At 42.7% G+C, this 23,994-nt stretch overlaps 1 protein-coding gene across 1 annotated transcript in view; it reads left to right on the top strand.

Annotated features, from left to right (window-relative positions):
* Nucleotides 1–16,785, top strand: part of CBL (Cbl proto-oncogene) — a 40,812-nt gene extending 24,027 nt beyond the window's left edge. Inside the window, exons 3-16 of the mRNA XM_074561163.1 lie at nucleotides 569–715; nucleotides 1,947–2,103; nucleotides 3,653–3,774; nucleotides 4,793–4,930; nucleotides 5,747–5,834; nucleotides 6,378–6,509; nucleotides 6,888–7,091; nucleotides 8,603–8,734; nucleotides 9,828–10,205; nucleotides 11,086–11,180; nucleotides 11,704–11,859; nucleotides 12,352–12,455; nucleotides 12,917–13,099; nucleotides 15,738–16,785. Coding sequence (XP_074417264.1) covers nucleotides 569–715; nucleotides 1,947–2,103; nucleotides 3,653–3,774; nucleotides 4,793–4,930; nucleotides 5,747–5,834; nucleotides 6,378–6,509; nucleotides 6,888–7,091; nucleotides 8,603–8,734; nucleotides 9,828–10,205; nucleotides 11,086–11,180; nucleotides 11,704–11,859; nucleotides 12,352–12,455; nucleotides 12,917–13,099; nucleotides 15,738–16,018 — 2,317 coding nt within the window. The 3' untranslated portion in view covers nucleotides 16,019–16,785. The remainder of the gene's footprint in view (nucleotides 1–568; nucleotides 716–1,946; nucleotides 2,104–3,652; nucleotides 3,775–4,792; nucleotides 4,931–5,746; nucleotides 5,835–6,377; nucleotides 6,510–6,887; nucleotides 7,092–8,602; nucleotides 8,735–9,827; nucleotides 10,206–11,085; nucleotides 11,181–11,703; nucleotides 11,860–12,351; nucleotides 12,456–12,916; nucleotides 13,100–15,737) is intronic.
* Nucleotides 16,786–23,994: the final 7,209 nt, after the last annotated feature.

Raw genomic sequence — 23,994 nt, 5'->3', positions numbered from 1 at the left:
GTTTTAGAAAAACTCTGCAGGTGTTTTGACCTTACCTTGTGATCTGGGCCTGTGATTATTGGTTGGATGTTCTCTGAGCAAATATACTGTGTTGGGACCCTCTGGAAACTTGGAAAGACATTCAGCTTACATGATCCAAGGCAGTAGTAGTTTAATGCGCTCTCATAAGGAATTTTCAGATGCAAGAGCAAAGGAGTCTGATGATGTTGTGGCCCCGATTATGCTGTTACTTCATAAGTAAGGTCTGAATATTGGGTTTGGATATTTTCTGTAAATGTGTTTCCTTGGGGCAGTTTGCCTTGGAAGTAACCTGCCCACCTCAAAGAGGTTATGCAAAGTTAGTCATTGTGGAAAATGTCTTGACAGACACAGGCCTTGCTGATAAGTACCATGTGATGGATGTGGTCTGAATGCCGGGTAAAGACTTGAAAGGTGGTCCCAAATAAGAGGAGTTTTCTAGGCTGGGATACTTCTTGAATTGCAGTAGATACTGTTTCTGTTTTGTTCAGAGTGCTAAGCCACATCTGTCTTTTTTAAAATAAATGTTTGTTTTTGTGGTCCTTTGTAGGCGTAACCTGACAAAGTTATCCTTGATATTCAGCCATATGCTGGCAGAGCTCAAAGGTATTTTCCCAAGCGGCCTTTTCCAGGGAGACACATTCCGGATCACCAAGGCAGATGCTGCAGAATTTTGGAGAAAGGCTTTTGGTGAAAAGTAAGTTTCAAACTGCTTAAAAATAGAGATGTAGGAAAACATTGCACACAGCACTGTGTATTTTTAAAAATTCTTTTTGCAGTTCAGAAAGGTCTTTGTCAGGTTAAAATGAATGATGAGAGAGACCTACTAGTCATTTGGTCCACTGTCGGGTGTGAGATACAGGATTATTCCTACATTATATTTCCCAGTTCTTTGTTCTGTCTTGTTTTAAATGTGTCAAGTGATGGGTCTTTCCCCATTTTTCCTAGGAGACTCTTGTACTGTCACAGAGTTTCCCTCGATTATTCAGCTTAAATTTTCCTCTCCTTAATTTAATTCCTTAACTTGTAATAAGCTCCATGAACTATGCAAAGTAATCTGCTTTCTTCTTACAAAGGTTACTATGCCCCTAATATTAGTTGTCCTTTAGCTAAGCCATTATATTAAGTTCTTTTCATCTTCCCTTCAATTAGTCTTTCCAATCACTTAGTCACCTTTCTTCTGGCATCTCTGAACTTTTGTCGGTTTGCATAATGGCTTTGTTAAGATAGAATGAAGGAGAAAGCAAAGTGCAATGTATGTTTGCGTGCAGACTGTTGAAAAGTCATTTTAACTTTTGTATGTAATAAAACACTAACTAAATGAACTATAGAGCAATGTTTGATGATTAAAGTTAATGGAATTGGGTACTGCTTTCTAACTAAGGAAACTAAGATACTTCATGTAAAGAATGTAATTAGTAGCTGTCAGAACAAAAAGTAATAATATATTTACTCATGAATGACACAGTTGTCTAAAGCTAGACTTGTTCTTTCTGTATTATTTTTTTAAACTATCTAGACCTCTACTAAAAGATTTACTGTTAACTCCTCCTCTGCCAGCTGCAACATTACGAAATTCTTATCAAATGATGGTGTTGTATACAGCCCAGAGTACATACAAGCATTGACATGATCGGACTGCAGAAAAAGAGAAAGGAGACAGCCGAACTGGACTTCAGATGCCAAAATTTTGCATATGCAGAGAAGATTGTCTGAAGTTCATTTGGCTGCTAATTTCCTGCAGCACCAAGAAATCCTGTGCTTGCATAGTATTGTAGTATATATATAATAGTATTAGCCTGTGGCTAAGTTTGATTTTCTTCTCTTCCCGTATCATGAAATGCATACTCACAAAAAAATGTGTAAGGCATGTATGCGGTGGTGGTCTTGAGACATATCACATTTACAGATGGCTTGGTTTTCCCCAGGACTATTGTTCCTTGGAAAAGCTTCCGTCAGGCCTTGCATGAAGTGCATCCCATCAGTTCAGGGCTGGAGGCCATGGCCCTGAAGTCAACGATTGACTTGACGTGCAATGACTACATTTCAGTATTTGAATTTGATATCTTCACACGACTTTTTCAGGTAAGAATTGAAGAATGTGAATCAACTGAAATGTGTCTCTGTGCTTCAGGTTAGACACTTTTCCCAGGACAAACTATATTTTACGCACTAGAATGGCATTATTTATGCTGTAAGGGATTTGATCATCTTGCCCTTCATCCCCTAAACAGTTCTAGTAATACTTAGGACCCTATATTGTAGTGAAAGTGTGTGATACTTCTGGTCGTAGAAGAAAAAACTGTCTAAATATATACTGCAACTGTAAGGCACATTCAGTATCCTCCCATGAATCAATTTTTTCCTTTCAAAGGTCACTTTTAGACTGAAGTTCTGACACAACTTCTGGAAGGCAGGAAATGTGAAGCTTAGTTTATCAGTCTGTCTTTCCTTGTGCTTTACTTTCTTGTCAGATTTATTTTCCAGGGGGTGGGTGTTAAGGATGGAACACAAGCATGGAAATTTGGGCTTCCTAGCTAATGTGGCTGGGAACATCCTGAACATCCTGACACAGCCAGGATGTTGTGGACATGTCTGTGTTCTGTGCACAAGAAATATCTATATTACTGAAGTGATATTAACAGTAGGTAAAATTCTAACCCACAGTCCTTAATAGTGCTAAACTCAAAAACACAGCTTCTGATGGTGCAATTGGGTATTTACAAGAACAAACACTTACTTCTTTGGCTCTGACTTGCCTTTTCCCATGTGATAGGGTGGGTTGTAATTAAGATATGTCTAGATGAAAAATTCCCATGTTCGGTGTTGCAATGTAGCTGATCTCATTCAGTACTTTTTCCAACCATAGTACATAAAGGGCAAGTTAAGAGTTGCTGCGATTTCCAAGAGATGCAAAGTTCTTAGGGAGAGCTAATATCTTCTATTAGACAAGCTGAGAAATTTGGAAAAATTGGCTGCGATTTAGACACTCAAGACCTTTTCAGGATTGAGAGCCTTCAAATGGTTGTTATGACTTTTTATGCATCATTTTCGGGAATATTTAGCATGTATGTGCTGGTTTATTTATTCAAATATTAGACTAGCCAGTAATCTTTGCCACACCCAAGTGAGGTTAGGTGGTTAAGGAATAGTCACAAGCATCTTACATACAGTGAAACTGAGACAGAGAGGGGAGGTCGCTTTCCTGAGGCTATATAGGAAGTCAGCGTTAGAGATCAGACTAGTTGTGGTTTCTGGTCCTGTGCGTAATCTTTTTAATCTCCTGTCTTTATCCCTGTTTTAGGAATGAGTCATTTTCTCTGCAGAAGCAGCACAAATTGGTAGCTATTCTTGAGCTGTCTTTTTGTGACCTTAGTGACTTCTCCCTTGGTATTTATTAAAGGAGTTTTGATTAAGGTCTGTCTTAGGTGATGTTTTTATCATCGACAAGAGAGAAACTCAAATGCTAAGGCTCCTGCATGAGAATGTGGGTTTTAGTTCCTCTACTGGATTTGTGGTGGGATAAGAGACCTGTGTCTTTACTCAGGAACTGATCCCTTTGATTAAGGAATATTTGTATGTGTGATATCTCGTAGAAGTGCTTGGTTAATATATTTCTTTGTTGTTTCTCTAGCCATGGTCCTCTTTGCTCAGGAACTGGAATAGCCTAGCGGTGACTCATCCTGGTTATATGGCATTCCTAACGTATGATGAGGTGAAAGCCCGGCTTCAGAAATTCATTCACAAACCTGGCAGGTTAGTGCTTGGCAGCAGTGGCTTTTTTGATCATTCTTGCTAACGTTGCTGATTACTGCACTGCACTGACTGAGGAGATTTGGTTTATTTTATCTTTGTCCTCCTTCCTCAGAAGTTTAAACTGTGCAAAAAGTCTAGCTTGCCCTGTATTTGGAAATTATCCTCCATGTGGTGGCTTACCTCCTGCCCACCCCCACAATTGTCACAACAGCTCCCTCAGGCATGAGCAGAACACGGAGGCAGACACTGCCAGAGTGAGCCTAAACAGTGGACTGTTTAGGACCATGAATAAGGGAATGTATCTATAGGTCCCTTAACTTTCTGGTGTACATGCATAAAACCAGCAGAGCTGAGGGGATTGCAGCCCCCAGAAGCAGTGTGTATGTTTGAAGTAAACTTCAGACAGACAAGGCAGCTGGCCAGCATTTGTGCTGGCAGAAAGCAGCACGGTAGGCAGAGTAGGCTGCAAGGTAATGTTGCAGACTGGGTGGACTTCAGAGGGTGTTGAGGGCGACACATGCTTCTGCAGGGGTTGTGGACCTGAGCAGTTTTGGGTTACCTAATGTCCTGGGTAGAATTTGGCCCAATACAACATGGCTAATGGGTTTCTCTTTATGCAGGAAGGACCAAGTGTCAATTTCTGGAGGTTGCTATTGTACTGTTAGTTCTGTGCTGATTTTAAAAATGGAAACCTTGTGTAGTCTGTTTGTTGGTTTTGTTGATTTTTTTAAGGTTAATTTGAAACAAATGATTTTAACTTTTCTTGCTCCGGATTCTGGGTTTAATTTCACCTGGATGCCAGTGCTTGGATGCTTTTCTCACTTTGTATCAGATTGTAAATTCTCCTTTGATCTGCCTGGGGGTAAATTGAAGAAAGCCAGTATAAATCATCAAGTTATTCCTACTAGTTTTTGTTTGCTGTGTTAAGATAGCCAGACAAAGACTGCCTACTTGACGTTTAATCTTTTCTGTCTGTTACAGTCCAAACTGAAGTTTCTTTTCCTTTGTGTGTTTTTAGTTATATTTTCCGATTGAGTTGTACACGACTCGGTCAGTGGGCCATCGGCTATGTCACTGCAGATGGGAACATTCTTCAGACAATCCCCCACAACAAACCTCTTTTTCAAGCACTGATTGATGGCTTCAGGGAAGGCTTGTAAGTAACTTTATCAAAATTAAGTTTTTTTGCCCTTTTGCCCTCTTTCACTGTGAGTTTGTTTTAGAAATCTTAATCCTGAGGTGAGGTCTCAAAGTCAGTTGAATGGTAAAACGTACCCTCTGAGATCATCACACATTATCTGCTTCCCAGGAGAGCCAGCATGTTGTAGAGTTCAAAGAATCACTATTGACATCACTGAGCCCCTTTTGGACATGTCTCAGCTCTTCCTTTTTATTTAGACCTTGATTCAGCAAAACCATTCAATTATGTGAATAGTGCCATTGATGTCAGTGGAAAAATTCATATACTGAACTGTTTTGGACCTCGAGAATACTCAGACAGCTATCTTTTGCACTGGAGAGCCGTACTGTCCTTTGCAATAGCAGACGATAAGTGTGCGTCAGTGTTTCCCTTGTCATAGATTCTTTTCCAGTCGAGTCCTTAATTTGAGCCACTGCAAGTGATATTATGGCATCAGTTTTCTTACTCTGGATATTACAGTTTCACTATAGGATGCTTTAAGAGTAGTAATCCAGGACCACATATGACATCCTGTTTAAAATAAAAATTGCCGCCAGGAAGGAAGACAAGCTTCTTTTTATTTTTAAGAATGACATGTTTAGGTTTTGTCCAATAGGAAGATTCTTCCAAAACTTCTTTTGAATTTAAATACCTTGAATTCCCACCCTTCTTCAGCCTCATTCTTTCTTTCCTCCACCATCCCCCAAAGAACCTTGTGTGTGTGTTTGTGTACATCTGTATATGAATAGATATAAACAGATATCTTTTTTTTTTCCCCGCGACTGCTTACAGTTATTTATTTCCTGATGGCCGGAATCAGAATCCTGACTTGACTGGCCTGTGTGAGCCCACACCTCAGGACCACATTAAAGTTACCCAGGTGAGCAAAGCATTCTATCTCATCAAACTTGCTTGCTTTCTTCCTAATTTCTAGCCTCCTTAGCTGTTCATACAATTCTGTCATACTTGGTATCCCCAAGGCTTGTTTTTAAGGCTGATGTATTGTATTTTACAGGAGTTACAGAAATCTTTGAATGGTAGGAATGGGTAGAGGGAATTGCAAAGGTTAGGTAAAGCTTTACCTGAGCTGACAGATTTCAAGATTTTTTTTCAAAATGTTCTGCCAGATACTCATTCTTTTGTGCCATCCAGCATATCTTGAGCCCTGCTTTCCTAGACTGTTCTTGGGACACCTAAATAAAAATCTAGGATAACTTGAAGCCCACTTTTTTTCAGAGCTTGACAGATGTATCTAATACATAAATTATAGTGAAGTCTTTGCAGACTTCTTTTCTCCTTTGCAATGTGTTCTTATGTTTGGAAATTTTTTGTCCTGTGAATCTTGTGTTGGGTTTCTTGTAGCTATGACTTTTCATGATTGTTATTTTACAGTATCAACCATGTCTGTCTGTCTTTCCCCAAGGAACAATATGAATTGTATTGCGAAATGGGCTCCACATTTCAGCTGTGTAAAATATGTGCTGAAAACGACAAGGATGTGAAGATTGAACCATGCGGCCACCTGATGTGCACGTCCTGTCTCACTGCATGGCAGGTGAAACATTACCTCTTGTTCATCTCTCTGAGTGAAGCTAGTTGCTTTTTTACAGAAGCGGTACATTCTCTTCTCAAAACTGTTCAGTTTCCTTCAGGTATGGAGATGATATAGCATAACTGAGGACATAAGCTCATAGTTCAGTAATATCAGTGCCAGCTTCACCAGCTCAGGGAGAAACTGGTTAGATGCCTAATCTCTTAATCTAGGAATAGGCAAGAAGTGTGAGGACTTGCTAAAAGGCTGGTTTTGTACTTCAGAGGGAAAATACTCCCCATAATTGTAGCACGGTTTGCCTTTGTGTCTTTGTATATTACCTGTGTGTTTCATTTCTGTATCATAGTGGCTGTTGTAACGTATCTCTTCTCTTCCCTGAAGGAATCAGAAGGCCAGGGTTGTCCTTTTTGCCGCTGTGAAATCAAAGGCACGGAGCCAATTGTAGTAGACCCATTTGACCCCAGAGGAGGAGGAGGATTATCACGGCAAGGGGCAGAAGGAACTCCATCACCCAATTATGACGATGATGATGATGACAGAGCTGATGATTCCCTCTTCATGATGAAAGAGCTCGCTGGTACCAAAGTAAGGTCACCAGAGCGTGTGCTAGTAGATGTGGCAGTATGTACAAAGACTGCATGTTCTCCATCCGTTTTCTGTGGTCTTGGTGATTTGTGTGTGTGAGAGTTGTCAGGCCTTATAACAGGAAAGAATCACTCACTATGGAAAACAGGGATTTACGTTCACTTTTGCCTGTTCAGTTTACACTGTCAGTTCTATTAAGCAATGGTGATCACACTTCGAAATCTTTGATCTTTTGTGGGTTGTCTTGAGAGAGTCCTTGGAGGGTGAAAAGTCTGGCTTGACCTATTGGAACGTAAGGTCTAAGTTTATAACATTTCTCTGTGTGCTTAGCAACGCTGCTTTTGATTTATTAGCCATAGTTCACTCATATCAGCAAAAATTCATCCATCTTCCCCAGTGATGTATACAGTCTTCCAAAGGTCCTGATGACTAACTGGGTAGAGGGCAGGCTATTATGCTGAGGAAGTCAGTTCGACTGTCATCTTCTTATACGGTGTCTGATAAATTTGTATAATAAAGGTGTGATAACTCTCTGCCATTAGTGGTATTTCCTGCCAGGAGATGTTTACAAGACAGGCATTCTTTATAGCTCCTTGCCTGTTTTTTTCTAAAAGCTCATTGCTGCTCTTGCACATCTGCACTTAGCATTGTCTTACTGCATAGGGAAGTGGATTTGGATTTGGCTAATTTTTAATAGTTGAATTTACTAAAATAAGCTGCCTTTTCTGATCAGGAAGAATCCTCTACACTGGTTTACCTATGGTCATATTTCTCTTTGGTTTCCCCTCTGTGAAGTAGCGTACTAAATAGTAAACCGTTTTCCTGGAGGTAGTTTTCGTACACATAGCTTGGAGAAGCAAAGCAGTTTCCTCTGTGTGACATCCTGGGGAGGTTTGCAGTAGGCTAGTACTCTTTGGCATTAGTGAGTTCAAACCTGTGTAAAGCTTTTCAAAGTTAGAAAGCACTAGCCTTGCTTGTAAAATAAACTTTATGAAAAAGAGAAGAACAGGCACTGGTCTGATTTGTTAGGTGGACAAACAACTTTCCAGGGACAAAAATGGAGGGTTTGGTGCGCACTAGTGATTGCTGCAACAGCCATGATACTGTAGTCAAGGTAGTTTGCGCAGTGGTGCCTGCAGTGATCAGTCGGTTTTGCAGCAGATATGCCCTCTTGTGTCGAAAAGAAAAGAAGCTTGCTCCTGCCCAGTAAGGCAGGTTTGTTGCTCTAGCAAAACAGCTTGTCTTTTATTGTGCCATTGCTAAGTGTGCATTTTTAGTTGTATGCCACAGCTAACCCCATTGGTGATCTTCAAGGCTTGATGCAAGTCAAATGCTGTTGTGCTGTGAAAGTGCCCTCATTTACTGGTGTATGGTTGTTACTAACGTAGTAATTTGTTACCAATAGCGATATTGAAGCTAGTAGAACTCACAGTGCTTGAAAGCTTCTCTAGAGAAAAGGACTTCTGCTGGGTTTTGTCATTTGTTGATTTTCCCATTCTTTTCTTTTTCAGGTTGAGCGTCCTCCTTCTCCATTCTCAGTAGCTCCACAGGCCACCCTTCCTCCCGTGCCACCGCGACTGGATCTTTTGCAGCAGCGAGTGTCCAATCCACCTGGGGCTTCCAGTCCTGGGACCACTTCAAAGGTCAAACGCACTGTTTCAACTATGATTTTGGTGGGGCAAGTGGAAAGACGAGCATTCTGGTGAACGCTAATGTTCTCTATGACGTCCCTAAGCACTTTCACACGAGATGACTTCTTCCTTTTCTGTAGTCCTGTTAAGCCACTTTCCTTCCATTCCCCATGAGAGCCTAGTCTGTCCTGAAAGTAAATGCATCCTTCTGGAATCCATGGTACACAGTCCCTTTTTGCTGTTTAAAAGCCCTGTCTTTTCTTCACAGTCGTCCATGCAGTTGCTAGAAAGAAGCTGGTCTTAAGCTGAAGTGCTTGCTCACTTAGGGTGGCGGGTGGCCTCCTGTTAACTACCAAGTTATTGTTATTACCAGTATCTTCATTGATTTTCAGTCTCAGCCACTGTTGCCTATGCCCTTTGGAGACGCATTTGTGGGCTTGTGTTTTGTTCTAGCTAGCAAGCTAGGTGTGGGAAGGTGTCATATTCCTGTCCCAACTTTTCTTCACAAATTTTTCCATTGAGCATTTTTTGAGATTGAAAACTAAGGAAGGAATGAAATGTGTGTGACTGAGAGAGAGTAACTGGTTTTCCGATTGACTAGCTGAAGGCAGCAGTGTGATCTTGGTGGCATTTGGTCATTGACTGTTGAGATATGGCAGCTCTTAAGTATGAAATTATGCTTGAAAGGTCAGGCAGAAGGAAATATCCAATTTGGTGAATATTCATTGCTGACTGATGAATGTTAACTTATATAAATAACCCACAATTGAATCTTTCTTTTAAATTATGGGTATCCTTTGTTGGGAATCCAATCTAATGCTGCTGTAACCTTTTTTCTTCCTTCAAGAAAAATAATCAGGGATGTTTTGGGCCTAGCTGTAGCTGCACGTAGTTACTGTGTTAACTCTTCAAGCCTGTAGAGAAGGTGTCTCTGGAGGGTTAACTTGTGGAGACGTGGAGAGTTATCTCCACATCCTTTGAGATAATTTCTTGTAAAAATAGATAAAAGCCAAAACTCACCTTTCTGCCACCTGCCTCCCTCCTTTTTATGTTTTGTGGCTAGACTAGTTTGTTTAACAATATTTTGCATTCTTCTGCTTTCCAGGCTGCACCTGGTACTCTTCACAAAGATAAACCTTTGCCAATCCCACCCACGCTCAGAGATCTCCCACCTCCACCACCTCCCGATAGGCCACATTCCATTGGGACTGAAGGTCGACCTCAGAGACGTCCCCTGCCCTGCACGCCAGGAGACTGTCCTTCGAGAGACAAACCACCCCCTGTGCCCTCCAACCGTCAGGCGGATCTGTGGCCATCCAGGCCGATTCCAAAAGCCCCATCTGTAGCTCTCAGCCCTGGTGACCCTTGGGCTGGGAGAGAACTGTCAAACAGGCACTCGCTTCCCTTTTCCTTGCCCTCTCAGATGGACTCCAGGGCTGACAGCCATCGGCTTGGGAGCACGCTCAGTCTGGACAACCCAGTGGTGAGTGGTCTTATTGGAGGTGAAGGTAATCTGTGAGGAATTAAGTCTTCCAAGGTGCCCTCTTCTCATAGTGTCCACCTGAACGGGGCAATTTTGTGCCAAGGGAGAGATTGAAAGGAACTGATGAATGCCCAGCAAGGGAGAATAATGGGAGGACTTCTTTGGGAAGTGCTTTTGTGCCTCTTGGGGGCAAGGCTGAAATCCCTGTTTGAGCAGTCACGAGCCGCAATTTCATGATCACTGTTGACCTTTCAATTTTGAAAAACTGAAAATGTTTTGTATTGGAGCTGGTATACTGAAAAAGTGTAATTTACTCTTCTCAGTTTTCAGTCCCGTAAAACCTGCACACAGTAGCTATGATTAGTTTGAAACAGTAAAATCTGTGTTAAATTTGGATCTGTTACTATTACCAATGTCATGGTGTGTCACTTTGTAGTCCAACATATTGTTCTCTTAAAGAAATCCCGGGCAGTTCTGCTTTCTTTGATTCCATTCCCCTAATTTTTCCTTTTAAAACCTCTAGCTTTCTAAAACTGAAAGCAAGTACATTTTTAGCCAGATTGTCTAAGAAAATGATGCTTGCACAGTTGTCATTCTGGCTCTGTATGTGTGTGCTTGTCTGCATCCCTTTCCTCTTGTCCTCGATTTTGGCCTTTTGGCCTCTTTCAGCTGAATTTGCCAAAGCCATTGGAATCTCAAAAGTATGAAGTTCCTCCAGTTTTTGTGTAAACAAGCAGTTGGCTACAGGAGAAAAACCCTGCTTGTGCCCTCACTGAGGGAAAACTGTCACAGAACTACTGGATTTCTAAGGTGCTGTAGAATGACAGCTTTGCAACTACACTGGTGTTTCTGATTCCTGGTTTGGAATTTTTTCTTTCAGAGCTTGAACAGTGGTCCAACAACAACCTCAGAGTCTGAACACCCCAAAATTAAACCCTCCTCATCTGCCAATGCGATCTACTCCTTAGCTGCCAGGTCTGTTGTTTTCTAGCAAAGGTGCTATTTTATAACTTACAGAATGATAATTGTAGGGCTGTTTTTATGTTGGTGCCAAGGACAGAATTTGACACAACTCTGTCAGCCTTAGTTTCAATCTCTGACAGATTCAAAATACACAGTCTGGTGAAAGTAGATGAAATCAGCATCCTGAAGATCTGTGGATAGTGCTGGTAGTTATCCTTGGCTGTGGCAATAGGAAACAGCCTACTGTTGTCATTAGCTCTTTTATGAATTCACTTCTGAGTCAGTCTTTATGTGAAGTAGGTGATGTATAATGTATATGATATTGTCAACTTCCTTTTGCATAATGACCTTGTGCCAGTGTGACCTTGCAGCTAGTCTGCTGAGAATCCTGAAAGCCAGGTTATTTCTTTAGAGAGAATCACTATAAGATGACTGCTTGTTACTTCTGCTGTGGATTTTAAAGGCCACTCTAATATTAATTAGATTTGGCATAAATGTTTTTTTGATGTTTACATCTTATTTCTTCTGCCTCCAGACCGCTGCCTGTACCAAAACTGCCTCCTGGGGAACAGTCTGAAAGTGATGAAGACACAGAATACATGTCACCATCCTCTCTGCCTGTGGTGCCTCCAGGTCCTGCTGTACAAAAAACGGAGATGAAAATGCCTTTGGAAATGACTCAGAGTTTACGGTGAGATTCTGTTTGTATGTGCTGTGCTTCCTCCTCACAGCTCCGGGAAAGCATATTTGTTCACTAGGGTGGAGATTTTGCATGCTCAGTTTACTGAATTTCCCCAAGTGATATTCACCAGACCAAGACTAACATAACTAACTGTAAATGAAATACGACCTCTGCTCTTTCGCAGAATCTTTATACAGTATTAAAGGAGTCAGATAACAATTCCGCGCTCTTTTCTGCCATTAACCTTTTGAGAGCAGCAGCAACTGAAATTCAAAAGTCTATTAAAAGGTTGTGTTCTGGTGGTATCAATCAAACTCTTTTAAGCTGATATGCTGTATTGCAATAGACATTACTAGAGTATTTTCTGGAACAAATATTCTTTCACAGAACATCAGTGATTTCACTTTGAAGCAGGGATCTGTACAGAATCTCACAGAGACTAAGTGTTGGTGGTTGACCACTGTCACTTGTCTGAAGTGACATATGTCTTCTCTCCCTCAGAGTTTTAGACTGCGACCAGCAGACGGATGGCTGTATGTATGAAGCAATGTACAACATTCACTCCCAAGCAGCAGCATCTGCTTTCGAGGCTGTCAACACTTCTGGTGAGTGGGTGTACTAAAAAAAAAACAACCGAGAAACTGAGGTACAATGAATTGGTCCCAGTCCCAGTTGGAACAGCATTTAGGCTAAATTAAATGTTACTTGCATTTGCTGTTAAAATAGCTAGGATGTATGTAGAAACATCTGGGTCTGTGTACTGCAGACTGCATGTGGGGATGTTTTTGAGAAGCCTAGTTGGAATGCACTGTAAAAATACTCAACAGTTGTTAAAAAAATTGCTGTCTTTAAGGTTTTTTTTTTCTGGGCATCAGTTGTCGGCCCACATCTATCATTTATATTTTTAATCCAACACTACCTTCTGGAAAGAGCATCCATTGAATGTGGGGTTTTGGCAGCAAAACCTTAGTTCTGTGTCCTGTCAGTGTTTGTGGACTACAGGGTCTGCCTTGGGAGACAGAGGCCATGGTCAGTCCCAGAGCTCAGCATGTGTCTCTTATTCTAGATGAAGGGGATCTGGCAGCAGCTGCTGCCAGCAATGGCCCCGAAGAGTCAGAAAATGAAGAAGATGGCTATGATATCCCCAAACCACCGCTACCAGTTGCTATTGCTCGTCGCACACTGTCTGATATCTCCAATGCCACACCTGCCTTCAGCCGAATGTCTTTGGAAAATGACCCTGTAACAGGTTAGACAACACCTGTACTCTTCATGTTGAAGTGGGTACTGATGGCTTGCTATGCATGTTTGAAATTTCTGTCACTAACTTGAGATTTTTTATGTAAGCTGTGAAGTCATGTTTACAAGGTAGAATTCCACTGGTTTTTAGGTGTTCAGTTTGATTCACAACTTGAATGCGCTGCATTGGTCATTTAATCACTGAGCTAGCAAATCACATTTAAATCACGGTTAGGAAAACCTTTCCTCAGCTTAAAGGATATTCCTTAAGCCAGTGTTTCCTACAGGGCATGGCATACCTTTTGTACTAGCGTGTACAAGAGCCTGAAGCCGAACTTCAGAACATTACTGCTTTTCACTGTTCCAAGTAAAAGATGACATGGCTGACCTTGCACAGCTCATCTGGCTCGGGTTTCGGGTGCGGTTGTTGCCAGCAGATGGCACGAGTGTACTGTTTGATGCTGTCAGTTCCTTTGAGCAGGGACCTAGTCACTCAGCAAGGTCAGCTTTTTGTCCCTGGGGAGTAGAGGACATCTTGTCCTTCTGGCTGCAAGGCACATTCTCTGAGGGAAAAATCAGAGCTTTGACTCTCCAAGAACCTTTCTGAATAATGCTATCCCTGCAACTCCCAGCGTCCTCTCTAAAGGAAATGGTGAAGCTCCTCTTGTTGGAGGATTTCAGTGTGTCTGAACACCCTGGCAATTTGCCAAGTAAGAGGAGTGAGTTTTTTGTTTCTTCTGGAGGTGGATGGGAGGTAGAGCCTCCTGTAGCCAGGACCACTTAGCCCAGTGAGTCTTCTGTTCACCTGCTTCAACACTTCCTCTTCCCTGAGCTTGCCCTTGTACAGCACACAGAAGAGTTTACTAGTGAAGAGAAGTTTATTAGCTTTTGCCACTCCTCCCTGCTCCCTGCCTCACTTCTTAAGTCTGTCATTGCATCTGTAGAATGTGGCTGACAGGGATAAGAAAGGGTTCACATCCTCCTCCTCTATGAAGTACTGAGCTTAATCATTGACGATTCTTTGTTTCTACAGCCCTGAAACAAGAGTGCTGTTGTCCTGCTTTGTAGTGTTAGGAGATCTGCTAATGAAAAACGCTGTGGAAATGCTGATTGTTACTGCTCTGGGAAGCACATGTGGTTATCTGAAACACTGGGTACTGGCTACTGCTGAAGCCTGGTGTTAAGCAAGCCTGACTAGCCTTTTTGCAGATTTATGTTCTCATGTGTTGTGCCCTTCAGTTTAGCTTCTTAATCATTTACCAAAAAAGCTGTGCTAATAGTTGCCCTTTCAAATTGACCCCATGGACTCTGAGATTTGATCCAGTTCAAGCTGAAACAGCTATTTCAAAAGACAATTTGGGGGAGAGAAGTGGCTAGTCCTTTTGCTCAAATGTACAAAAAGCTTTTTGTGTGTAAGAAGCTTGTACTTTGAAGATTAGGGAGTTGAACTGCATTGTGGTTGGTGAGGAAGCTTCAATGAATTTGGTTCCTGAAGAGCCTTCTCTATCTTAGTGCTTTTGGTATGAGTTTTTCAAACAGACTCCGCAGTGACTGCTTCTTTTCTGATGAGGACTGCAATGCCCACTCTTAAAAAGGGATTGTTTGGACATTCTTAGTCTTATGGATTTGTCTGTTATACACCAGTTCTACTGCTTGAAAACTCTTCTCTTGAGTTCCTTGAGGAGTTTCTCCAAAGACAAATAAAATTTTCTTTAAGGTGATGTCAAATATTCTTGCAGAAAAGTTTCTTGTTGTTTTCAAAGTAGGAAAAAATGCTTTCTGCAATGATACAGGAGGTTAGAACTCAAAAATGATCAGATGTTGGATTAAGACATTAAGCAATGTGTTGGAATGTTTGGTGTCGTGTTTGGTCTATTGGCTATTCTTTTTTTCTCCCCAGGAATAGTGCATGATGTGGCTACTGCCGAGTAACACATACGAATGACTAAGAGGAGAGGCAGAACAGGCTGAGCTTACTGATTTGCCATAGCTGCCAGCCGTTAGGTAGGGTGAGCGTCAGCAGGAGCTCTTGGCGTGTGGCTCTGGCCTGCTGATGGGCTGGCAGAGGAAGAGGAGCAGACCCTTCAGAGAACGTAATTCAGTTGCTGGAACGATTGTGGTGGATGAATTGTAACTGATGAATCTGGTTATGTGCATACACTCCCTCAGCACGCTGCAATGCAGACCACAGTTCTGTGAGGAGAGCTCAGCATCTGGACAGTTAAACTGGGGGTTGCTGTCTGATTCTAGAAGGAAATGGGATGTTTGGTAAAGTTGCATATTCTCTGTGTCATTTTTTCCCAGTAGGTCTCTGCTTCTTATACTAAGGCTGATACCTGAGCTCTGCTCACACACACACATCCATCCCTGCTTTTTTTTTTTTTTTATTTACATGGTCTTATCTTAATAAATGAGCTTTATGTGGCCTTCTAATTAAAAAAAATCTCCAGAGCAATTTTTGCACATGAGAGGGGAAGCTGAGCTAATCTGTACTGTTGTGTGGGAGGATAGGCTGGTTGGAGAAAGTGGCATAGCTTTCAGTGGCGTGTTTTTGAAGTGCCATTTATCAGTCTAATGTCATTCCCACTTTGTTCCAAGCAAGAATCACATGTCCTTTTTTGATGTGATGCATTTGTTTCTCCTTCCAGGTTTTTCAGATGGCTCTCAAGTTCCAGAAAGGCCGCCGAAGCCGCTACCACGGAGAATAAATTCTGAGCGGAAAGCAGGGAGCTGCCAAGCAGGTGGAGCCAGCAGTGGGACCAGTGCGTCACTGCAACTCTCCAGTGAGATCGAGAATCTAATGAGCCAAGGCTACTCATATCAGGACATTCAGAAAGCACTGGTCATTGCGCATAACAATATTGAAATGGCCAAGAATATTCTCCGTGAGTTTGTTTCCATTTCCTCCCCTGCGCATGTGGCCACATAGCACATTACCTCCACGCCTACAACTTCTGTGGACCAACTGCCTGGGCAGCCGTAGCCCAGCTACGCACCAAAGGGGAAGGGGGTTCCTTTAGAGACTTCGTGCTGAGTTCAGTCTTGCCTCTTAAGAGAATCAGTTATCAGGTTTTTGTGGTTCCAGATTTCAAAGCAGTGGAATGAAATGGAGCAGAATGGTGTTTTATAGTGTATGTCTTGGAGTCCTTTACCCCTACCTCTTGTTTGAGAGAACAGATTTATTTCCAGGGTGTTGGTAGAGAAGGGTATCGCAACAAGGGATCCCCGAGCTGATACCCTGGAGGCTGGGGGGAGTGTTTTGTGCTGTGAATTCTAAGTGAACGCTCTGAGAAACGAAGTCTCGAGGTCGGTGTGGTGTGTCCTGTGGTTCATGGTACTAGGTTTGGATCTGTTCGCTGCTGTGTGTCTGGCTCACGCTTTTTAGAGCAGCTGGGAGGTCACTTTCTGCTGGGAATAAATAGGAGACCTTGGAAGAATCTTTCGATTGCTTCCTGTTTGCCATGGCATTTCCCTTTTGCCTGTAATAATAGCATTTATTACTTATGATTCAAGTCCTCCCTTTTTGCCTGGAGGTAGCGTGACTAGTTTCTGTCAGGCATTTTATCTTGGCAGTGCTGGGAGTTTGAATTCTCTCATATGTGTCCTCTTGCCGGCAGCACTGGCAGCACCGGATTCCAGGCAGCTAGATTTGCTGAAAGTTTTGCGTGTTTTTGAGGGGTGGAAGAGGGTGGGAAGAATTTGACTGAGAGCAAAGAACTGGCTGCTGCTTCTCCTTTTTATAGCCTTGAGCATTTTGTGCTTCAGTGCTCAAACTTGGTTGTAGCCTTGCTGGGCTTGAGCAGCCGTCACTGGACACTCCTATGTGCTCTTTCTCTAGGAATGTTGCACCTGGTAAATATGATGTTTTATTTATCTTAATTGCATGGTGGCTGTTGCAGACTAGTGGCCTTCACACACATTCCATCATCTCCTTCAGAGAGCTTTTGCAGGAGCCAACTGTCTTTGTGCCAGGCTGTTTTGTGGAACTGGTAGATGCAGCTGATGTATTTGTTGGTATCTTACCTGCTTTGCAGTAAAAGAAATGCAGCAGTTCTCTGCATGGCTATCCAAACAACATGGGGGCTCTTCTTTCCATTTCCATTACTCTAAGGTATTGCCAGAGTTTGTGTTAAAACAGATCTGGGGAACTTCTGTATTTGTAAAACGATCACATGGCTTTAAAAGTCAGTACTGAGCTGTTACTTTGAAAAAACCTGACTTGCATACTCAGCTACTTAACTCTGTTCATATATACTTAATGTGAGAGAAGTGTGTGGTTCCTTTTGAGAGGATTTAAATCAAGTTAGGGATACACAGATCAAAGCCTGACAAACAAGTGCTCTGTGTGCACTGAGAGGCTATTAGCCTTTTGAAGCATGTCTAGCCCTATTTGCATCTCTCTAAGGGCAGCAGTAGTCACTAGGCAAAGGGTTGCAACTTGAAATTTGGTTGGAGCGATTATGGCAGTTGGATGCATTTTAGCCTTTTAAAGGATATCTAGTAGCTGGGCCCAGATCTCAAAGAAACGGCTTACAGTTGGCGGAGAGGACTTAACAAGTATTAGCAAAGGGAACTAAGCATAAAATGATTGGTTTATGTAGGGTATAAATTTCTCTCTAGACCTACAGCTTTATAAATTGATGCAGTGGGTTCCAGACAGTTTAAAAGCATAAACTGTCTCTCTTTACTCCCCATCTTTCTATCGTAAAGAAAACGTTCCCTGAAACCGTAAGGAGATCTCCTGCAACACTTACAGGCCATCACCACTGTTGCTATTTTGAGGCCAGGGTTGAAAATTGGAAATGCATCACAGTGATGAGATTTATGTCAGTGGGTTCGGTGCTCTGCAGTGGTGCAGAGAGAGGTCGGGCACAGCAAGGCCAGGAGTCTGGCCTTGCAGAAGGTGCTGAGCTGCAGAGAAGGTGATGTCAGCGTATACCGCACTTGGGGAAGAGCTGTTCTTGTTCCTCTGCCCTCACGTGCAACAGTAAGCGGTGTCATGAATCCTTGCTATGTGAAGTGCTCTGCCAAATATGCATGGCAGCCTTGGTCAGTGTGTCTGTGGGAGCTTCTAGAGAAGCAAGCCCAGCACTGGTGCTGCTGAGACAGGGACAGGGGACAGCTCTGGTTGTTCTCTCAGTGGATCTCCATTACACTTGTGAGCCTGAGCAACCAGTCCTGGCGTATGAGAGTAGTTTCCTGGCTTTGTCCTGGAGAACCAGGTAAGCCCTTTGGTAAGGTAGCAGTACGGTTTTATTTCCCTCTTTTTCATATTCTCTCCAGTGCTGCCGCTAACTGTGTTGAGTATGGAGCTACTTCATTTCTGACTTGCTGTATAAACTCAGTGCAAGTGTGTCCAAGTGTGGCGTGTGACTGGTTCACACAGAGGGAGGTGCTGCTGCCAAGGCTGCGTAAGAGCCAAGTCCAGCCAACTAGAAAGCCTTAACTCTTGTCTTGCGCAGTGTGCGTGATCAGAGTAGTGATGCCCTGTCCCATACAAGCCCTTTATTACAGGCTTGTTGTAATGTTAAATTAAATCATGCCTTGCAGAGCTATTAGTGGCCTGTCTTTGGGTCCTATGGGTATTGTTCCAGGTATTAGAGATTAGAGAGAGCAATCTTTGTGGCACGTATCACTAATTTTTCTGCATGTGTCCTTTCTGTGCACTGTTTATGTCTCAAACTGATTTAAGAAATTTAAGTCTTGGCTTTTTTCCTTAGAAATGTAAGCGTTTGCTAGTACCACTGAAGTGCAGCAGAGTCCTGACCATGGCTCGTGGCTGTGCTCTGTGAAGTCAATCCAGGCACTGTACACTGTATTTTTCTTCTTGTCCTTTCAGAAAGGTAAGCCTAAGATTGATTTCTCTTTTTTTCCATCACCTCCTTGATCTTTATTCTGAAGAAGTTAACTTAATGACGCTACTTTAAAAAAAAAAACAAAAAAACCCTAAAGGTCTAGTGCCTTTCTTAAGGGAATGCTGCATCGCTAGGCTGGATCTGAGTATCCGTCCCTCTGTGGAAATGAAGAGCCCAAATTAGACAAGCTGTAAATTTGCCTTTGAGCATGAGACTGCTTTGAAAGGGGTGAAAAGAAGGGGCAAGAAAGATGGGCAATTGTCACTTCTACTATGACACTGTTTTGTAGCATTTCAACTGTGGAGGTTTCCCACTTTACCTGTTACTAACAGTGACTTGTCTGGACTGGTGCTATACTAAGCATGGTGTGGAGACAGTAGAATTGTAGGACAGGATTGGTTTTGCTCATAACAAAATATGAGTTCTGCTCTTAAAAAATGCTTGTTTTCTCCCTGCCTCTCAACCTCGGACACAAAGCAAGCAGAAAACACTTTGTACAGTAAGAGCTGAGCACAAACTGTGTGGGTCCAGTATATGTCTCTGCACGGCAAGCAGCAGGTAGCTGTGGAAAGCAGGCAAGTATCATCTGTTCTGAAGGGGGTTTCCGCCTAACTTAGTGTGTCCAATGCCACTGTAGCTGCGTGGGAATCTGCAATGAGACATATCCTGCCAGGGGTGTGGTAAATCTTGTCTGCTGCCTTGTCTGTCTCCGCAAGTGCTGCAGCTTGAGGCATGCAGTGTCTCTGCTGGGAACCAGTGGACTTGCTGTCACTACAAACAGCTTTTCTGCCTGTCCTTCACTGAGCCCTTATCCTGGGGGAGCCGGACAGGCTCGGAGTACAGCGTGTTGCTTCCTGCACTAGACTGATTACATTACTGTAGCTAATCCTGAGGCCAGGGTCATTACTGTAAACGTTTTTTCAGTTGAGCAAGAAAGAATGCAACTCCCAGGGCACTTTCTTAAAGGTGCCACTTTAAATATCAGTGAGGAATAAGGACACTTATTTTTAAAGTTCCTAGTAGAAATCTTTTTTGAAATTCCCAGTGGGGGAGGAACAGTTGTTCTTTCTCTTGAATGACAAATACCAATTTGTATAATATCAGTGTTAAAAATGTTGAGATTTTCACAAAATATTTTAAAAAGTATAATAGTGTCATTAATATAAAAATATAATAGCAGTATTTAATCCTTTCAGATCTGTAAAGAATAAGGAAAAACAGAAGGTAAATATTCCTACAGAGAGTAGCTGAGCTTTAAGGTTCACTTGGTTTAAAGTCCTCATTTTGTTTGCAGATGCATTGTTAATGTTTAGAGGTTATACTAATGTTATTTATTAATTGTTTCCATTCTTATATGCTGCCCACTAAGAGCTTCTTTGTTTGGGATTTCATTCACCTGTGTCAGTAAAAAGAAAACAAAACAAAGTTTTATTTTTAAATAAAATTTCCTTTGTTGTAGCATACCGTCTATGTTGTGTTGGTTCTGTGAGTCCTGGATAAAGAATATCCTGCTCAAGCCTGTCTCGGTCATTTTGGTCAGGGCGCCCGAGTCGGAGATGGTCAGTAACTCACCTGTGACTCTTCCAGACTGCCACTGCCTTGAGCTATTGCACTACTACCACAATTAGCTGCTCAATTCCAGTTCATGTAACGGACACTAACAGAGGGCAGGAAAGAGTTATATACAGTTTATACTAAGAAGTCTAATGATAAGAGTGAACATATTCTAATAGAATCGAGTAATTAGATTACTTGATTATTATTCAGTTGGGGGTCAAATAAGGACATAGAAGTCACCTGAGGCCAAGTGAACGCTCAAAGACATCACACTGGGGGTCAAATGAGGACACGAGGGGTCACTTGAGGTCAAATGAACCCACAAAACATCCATGTGGGGGTCAAATGAGGACACAGGGGTCACTTGAGGTCAAGTGAACCCCCCAAAACATCCATGTGAGGTCAAACGAGGTGAATTGGGGTCAAATGAGGACACAGAGGTCAAATGAGGACACGAGGGGTCACTTGAGGTCAAACGAACCCTCAAAATATCACCATGGGGTCAAATGCGGTGAATTGGGGTCAAATGAGGACACGAGGGGTCACTTGAGGTCAAATGCACCCTTAAAACATCACTGTGGGGTCAAATGAGGACACAGGGGTCAAATCAGGACACGAGGGGTCACTTGAGGTCAAGTGAACCCCTTAAAACATCACAGTGGGGTCAAATGAGGACACGGGGTCAAATGAGGACACGAGGGGTCAGTTGAGGTCAAATGAGGACACGGGGTCAAATGAGGACACGAGGGGTCAGTTGAGGTCAAACGACCCCTCAAAAAATCACTGTGGGGTCAAACGAGGTGAATTGGGGTCAAATGAGGACACAGGGGTCAAATGAGGACACGAGGGGTCACTTGAGGTCAAGTGAACCCCTTAAAACATCACCGTGGGGGTCAAATGAGGACACGAGGGGTCAGTTGAGGTCAAGTGAACCCCTTAAAACATCACCGTGGGGGTCAAATGAGGACACGAGGGGTCAGTTGAGGTCAAACGACCCCTCAAAAAATCACTGTGGGGTCAAACGAGGTGAATTGGGGTGAAACGAGGACACAGGGGTCAAATGAGGACACGAGGGGTCACTTGAGGTCAAGTGAACCCCTTAAAACATCACCGTGGGGTCAAATGAGGACACAGGGGTCAAATGAGGACACGAGGGGTCAGTTGAGGTCAAGTGAACCCCTTAAAACATCACCGTGGGGGTCAAATGAGGACACAGGGGTCAAATGAGGACACGAGGGGTTACTTGAGGTCATGCGAACCCCTTAAAACATCACTGTGGGGTCAAATGAGGACACAGGGGTCAAATGAGGACACGAGGGGTCACTTGAGGTCAAGCGAACCCCTTAAAACATCACCGTGGGTCAAACGAGGACACAGGGGTCAAATGAGGACACGAGGGGTCACTTGAGGTCAAGTGAACCCCTTAAAACATCACAGTGGGGTCAAATGAGGACACGAGGGGTCACTTGAGGTCAAATGACACCCTTAAAACATCACTGTGGGGTCAAATGAGGACACAGGGGTCAAATGAGGACACGAGGGGTCACTTGAGGTCAAGTGAACTCCGTAAAACATCACCGTGGGGTCAAACGAGGACACAGGGGTCAAATGAGGACACGAGGGGTCACTTGAGGTCAAGTGAACCCCTTAAAACATCACCGTGGGTCAAACGAGTACACAGGGGTCAAATGAGGACACAGGGGTCAAATGAGGACACGAGGGGTCACTTGAGGTCAAGTGAACCCCTTAAAACATCTCAGTGGGGTCAAATGAGGACACAAGGGGTCAGTTGAGGTCAAACGACCCCTCAAAAAAATCACTGTGGGGTCAAACGAGGTGAATTGGGGTCAAATGAGGACACAGGGGTCAAATGAGGACACGAGGGGTCACTTGAGGTCAAGTGAACCCCTTAAAACATCACAGTGGGGTCAAATGAGGACACAGGGGTCAAATGAGGACACGAGGGGTCAGTTGAGGTCAAACGACCCCTCAAAAAATCACTGTGGGGTCAAACGAGGTGAATTGGGGTCAAACGAGGACACAGGGGTCAAATGAGGACACGAGGGGTCACTTGAGGTCAAGTGAACCCCTTAAAACATCACCGTGGGGTCAAATGAGGACACAGGGGTCAAATGAGGACACGAGGGGTCAGTTGAGGTCAAGTGAACCCCTTAAAACATCACCGTGGGGTCAAACGAGGACACAGGGGTCAAACGAGGACACAGGGGTCAAATGAGGACACGAGGGGTCACTTGAGGTCAAACAAACCCTCAACACATCACTGTGGGGTCAAATGAGGACACGAGGGGTCAAGTGAACCCTCAAAGATATCAATATGGAGGTTACCTGGGGACATAGGGGGTTAACTTGGGTCGAGTGCCCCTTCAAAGAAGTCACTGTATAGTCGAATGTGGTTAATTGTGTCAAATGAGGCCATGAGGGGTTAAATAACATGAACTGGTCTCAAATGAGGGGGCACGTGGGGTTCAGTTGTATCAAGCACCTCCAATCTAATTAAAAGCCAAAGGAGCCTGCTGGGTGCACAGGGTCCCGTGGTGCTGTCCAGAACGTGCACTACGTCTTAGACTGAGAATCTAAGTCGGGCCTGTGGCTATTCCAGGTGTTAGTACAGTTAGCTAGTGCAGGCTGCTGCCTTCCAAAAGCCAACGTAGTGACAGCGTTGTCTCTTAGTGTTAGCATCTACCTAGCTGCTAGCAGAGCTGGGTTATAGAATCAGGCACAGTGCAACAACAGAATTGCTAATGGATTTATTTAGTAGTGGTTATTAGTGTCTATCATAGCTAGTGAAACGATTCTCTCGTAGAACTTGATAGATTCTAATACTGCAATTATCGATGAGTAACTATTGGTATCCACAGAAGCTACTGCTGGAGTTATTTGTTAGGGTTATTGGTATTCATCAGAATTCACTAACAGAGTTGGTTTTAGCATTATTAGCATTTACAGCAGCTGTTGCTAACAGAGAATTCTGTTTATTGGTTATATTAGATTAGAATATTAAGGTTATCAGATAACAGCTTCTGTAGACACTAAGTTACTAATAGTAATTCAATTGTTAGAGTTGATTCTACTAAAACAAGTCTATTAGTAATTATTAGCATCAACAGCAGCAAGTAGTGAAGTTTTCTTATAGATTCTAATAATCGAACTAGGTATTAGTATCTATAGTAGGGAGTAATGCAAATCGCTACTTGTACCCGTACAGTTATCTGTTAGAACACAACAATAGTTATCTAAGAATAGTAGTTACATTAGCTGGTCCTAAAATTATCTATCAGAATTTATCAGACTGTATTTGTAGATTTATTAGTATTTACAATAGCCTGTAATAAGATTTGCTTGTATAATCTACCAATATCTAATAACAATAATTCATTAAGTAGTTATCATTATCTATATTAGCTAGAAATACAATAGTCTAGTAGAATCTATAATAGAATCTACTTATAGAATTATTGATGGTAGCTATAAA

This window comes from Larus michahellis, chromosome 17, assembly GCF_964199755.1.
Source record: "Larus michahellis chromosome 17, bLarMic1.1, whole genome shotgun sequence".
Taxonomy (NCBI): domain Eukaryota; kingdom Metazoa; phylum Chordata; class Aves; order Charadriiformes; family Laridae; genus Larus; species Larus michahellis.
This window is presented reverse-complemented; position numbering and strand designations above follow the sequence as displayed.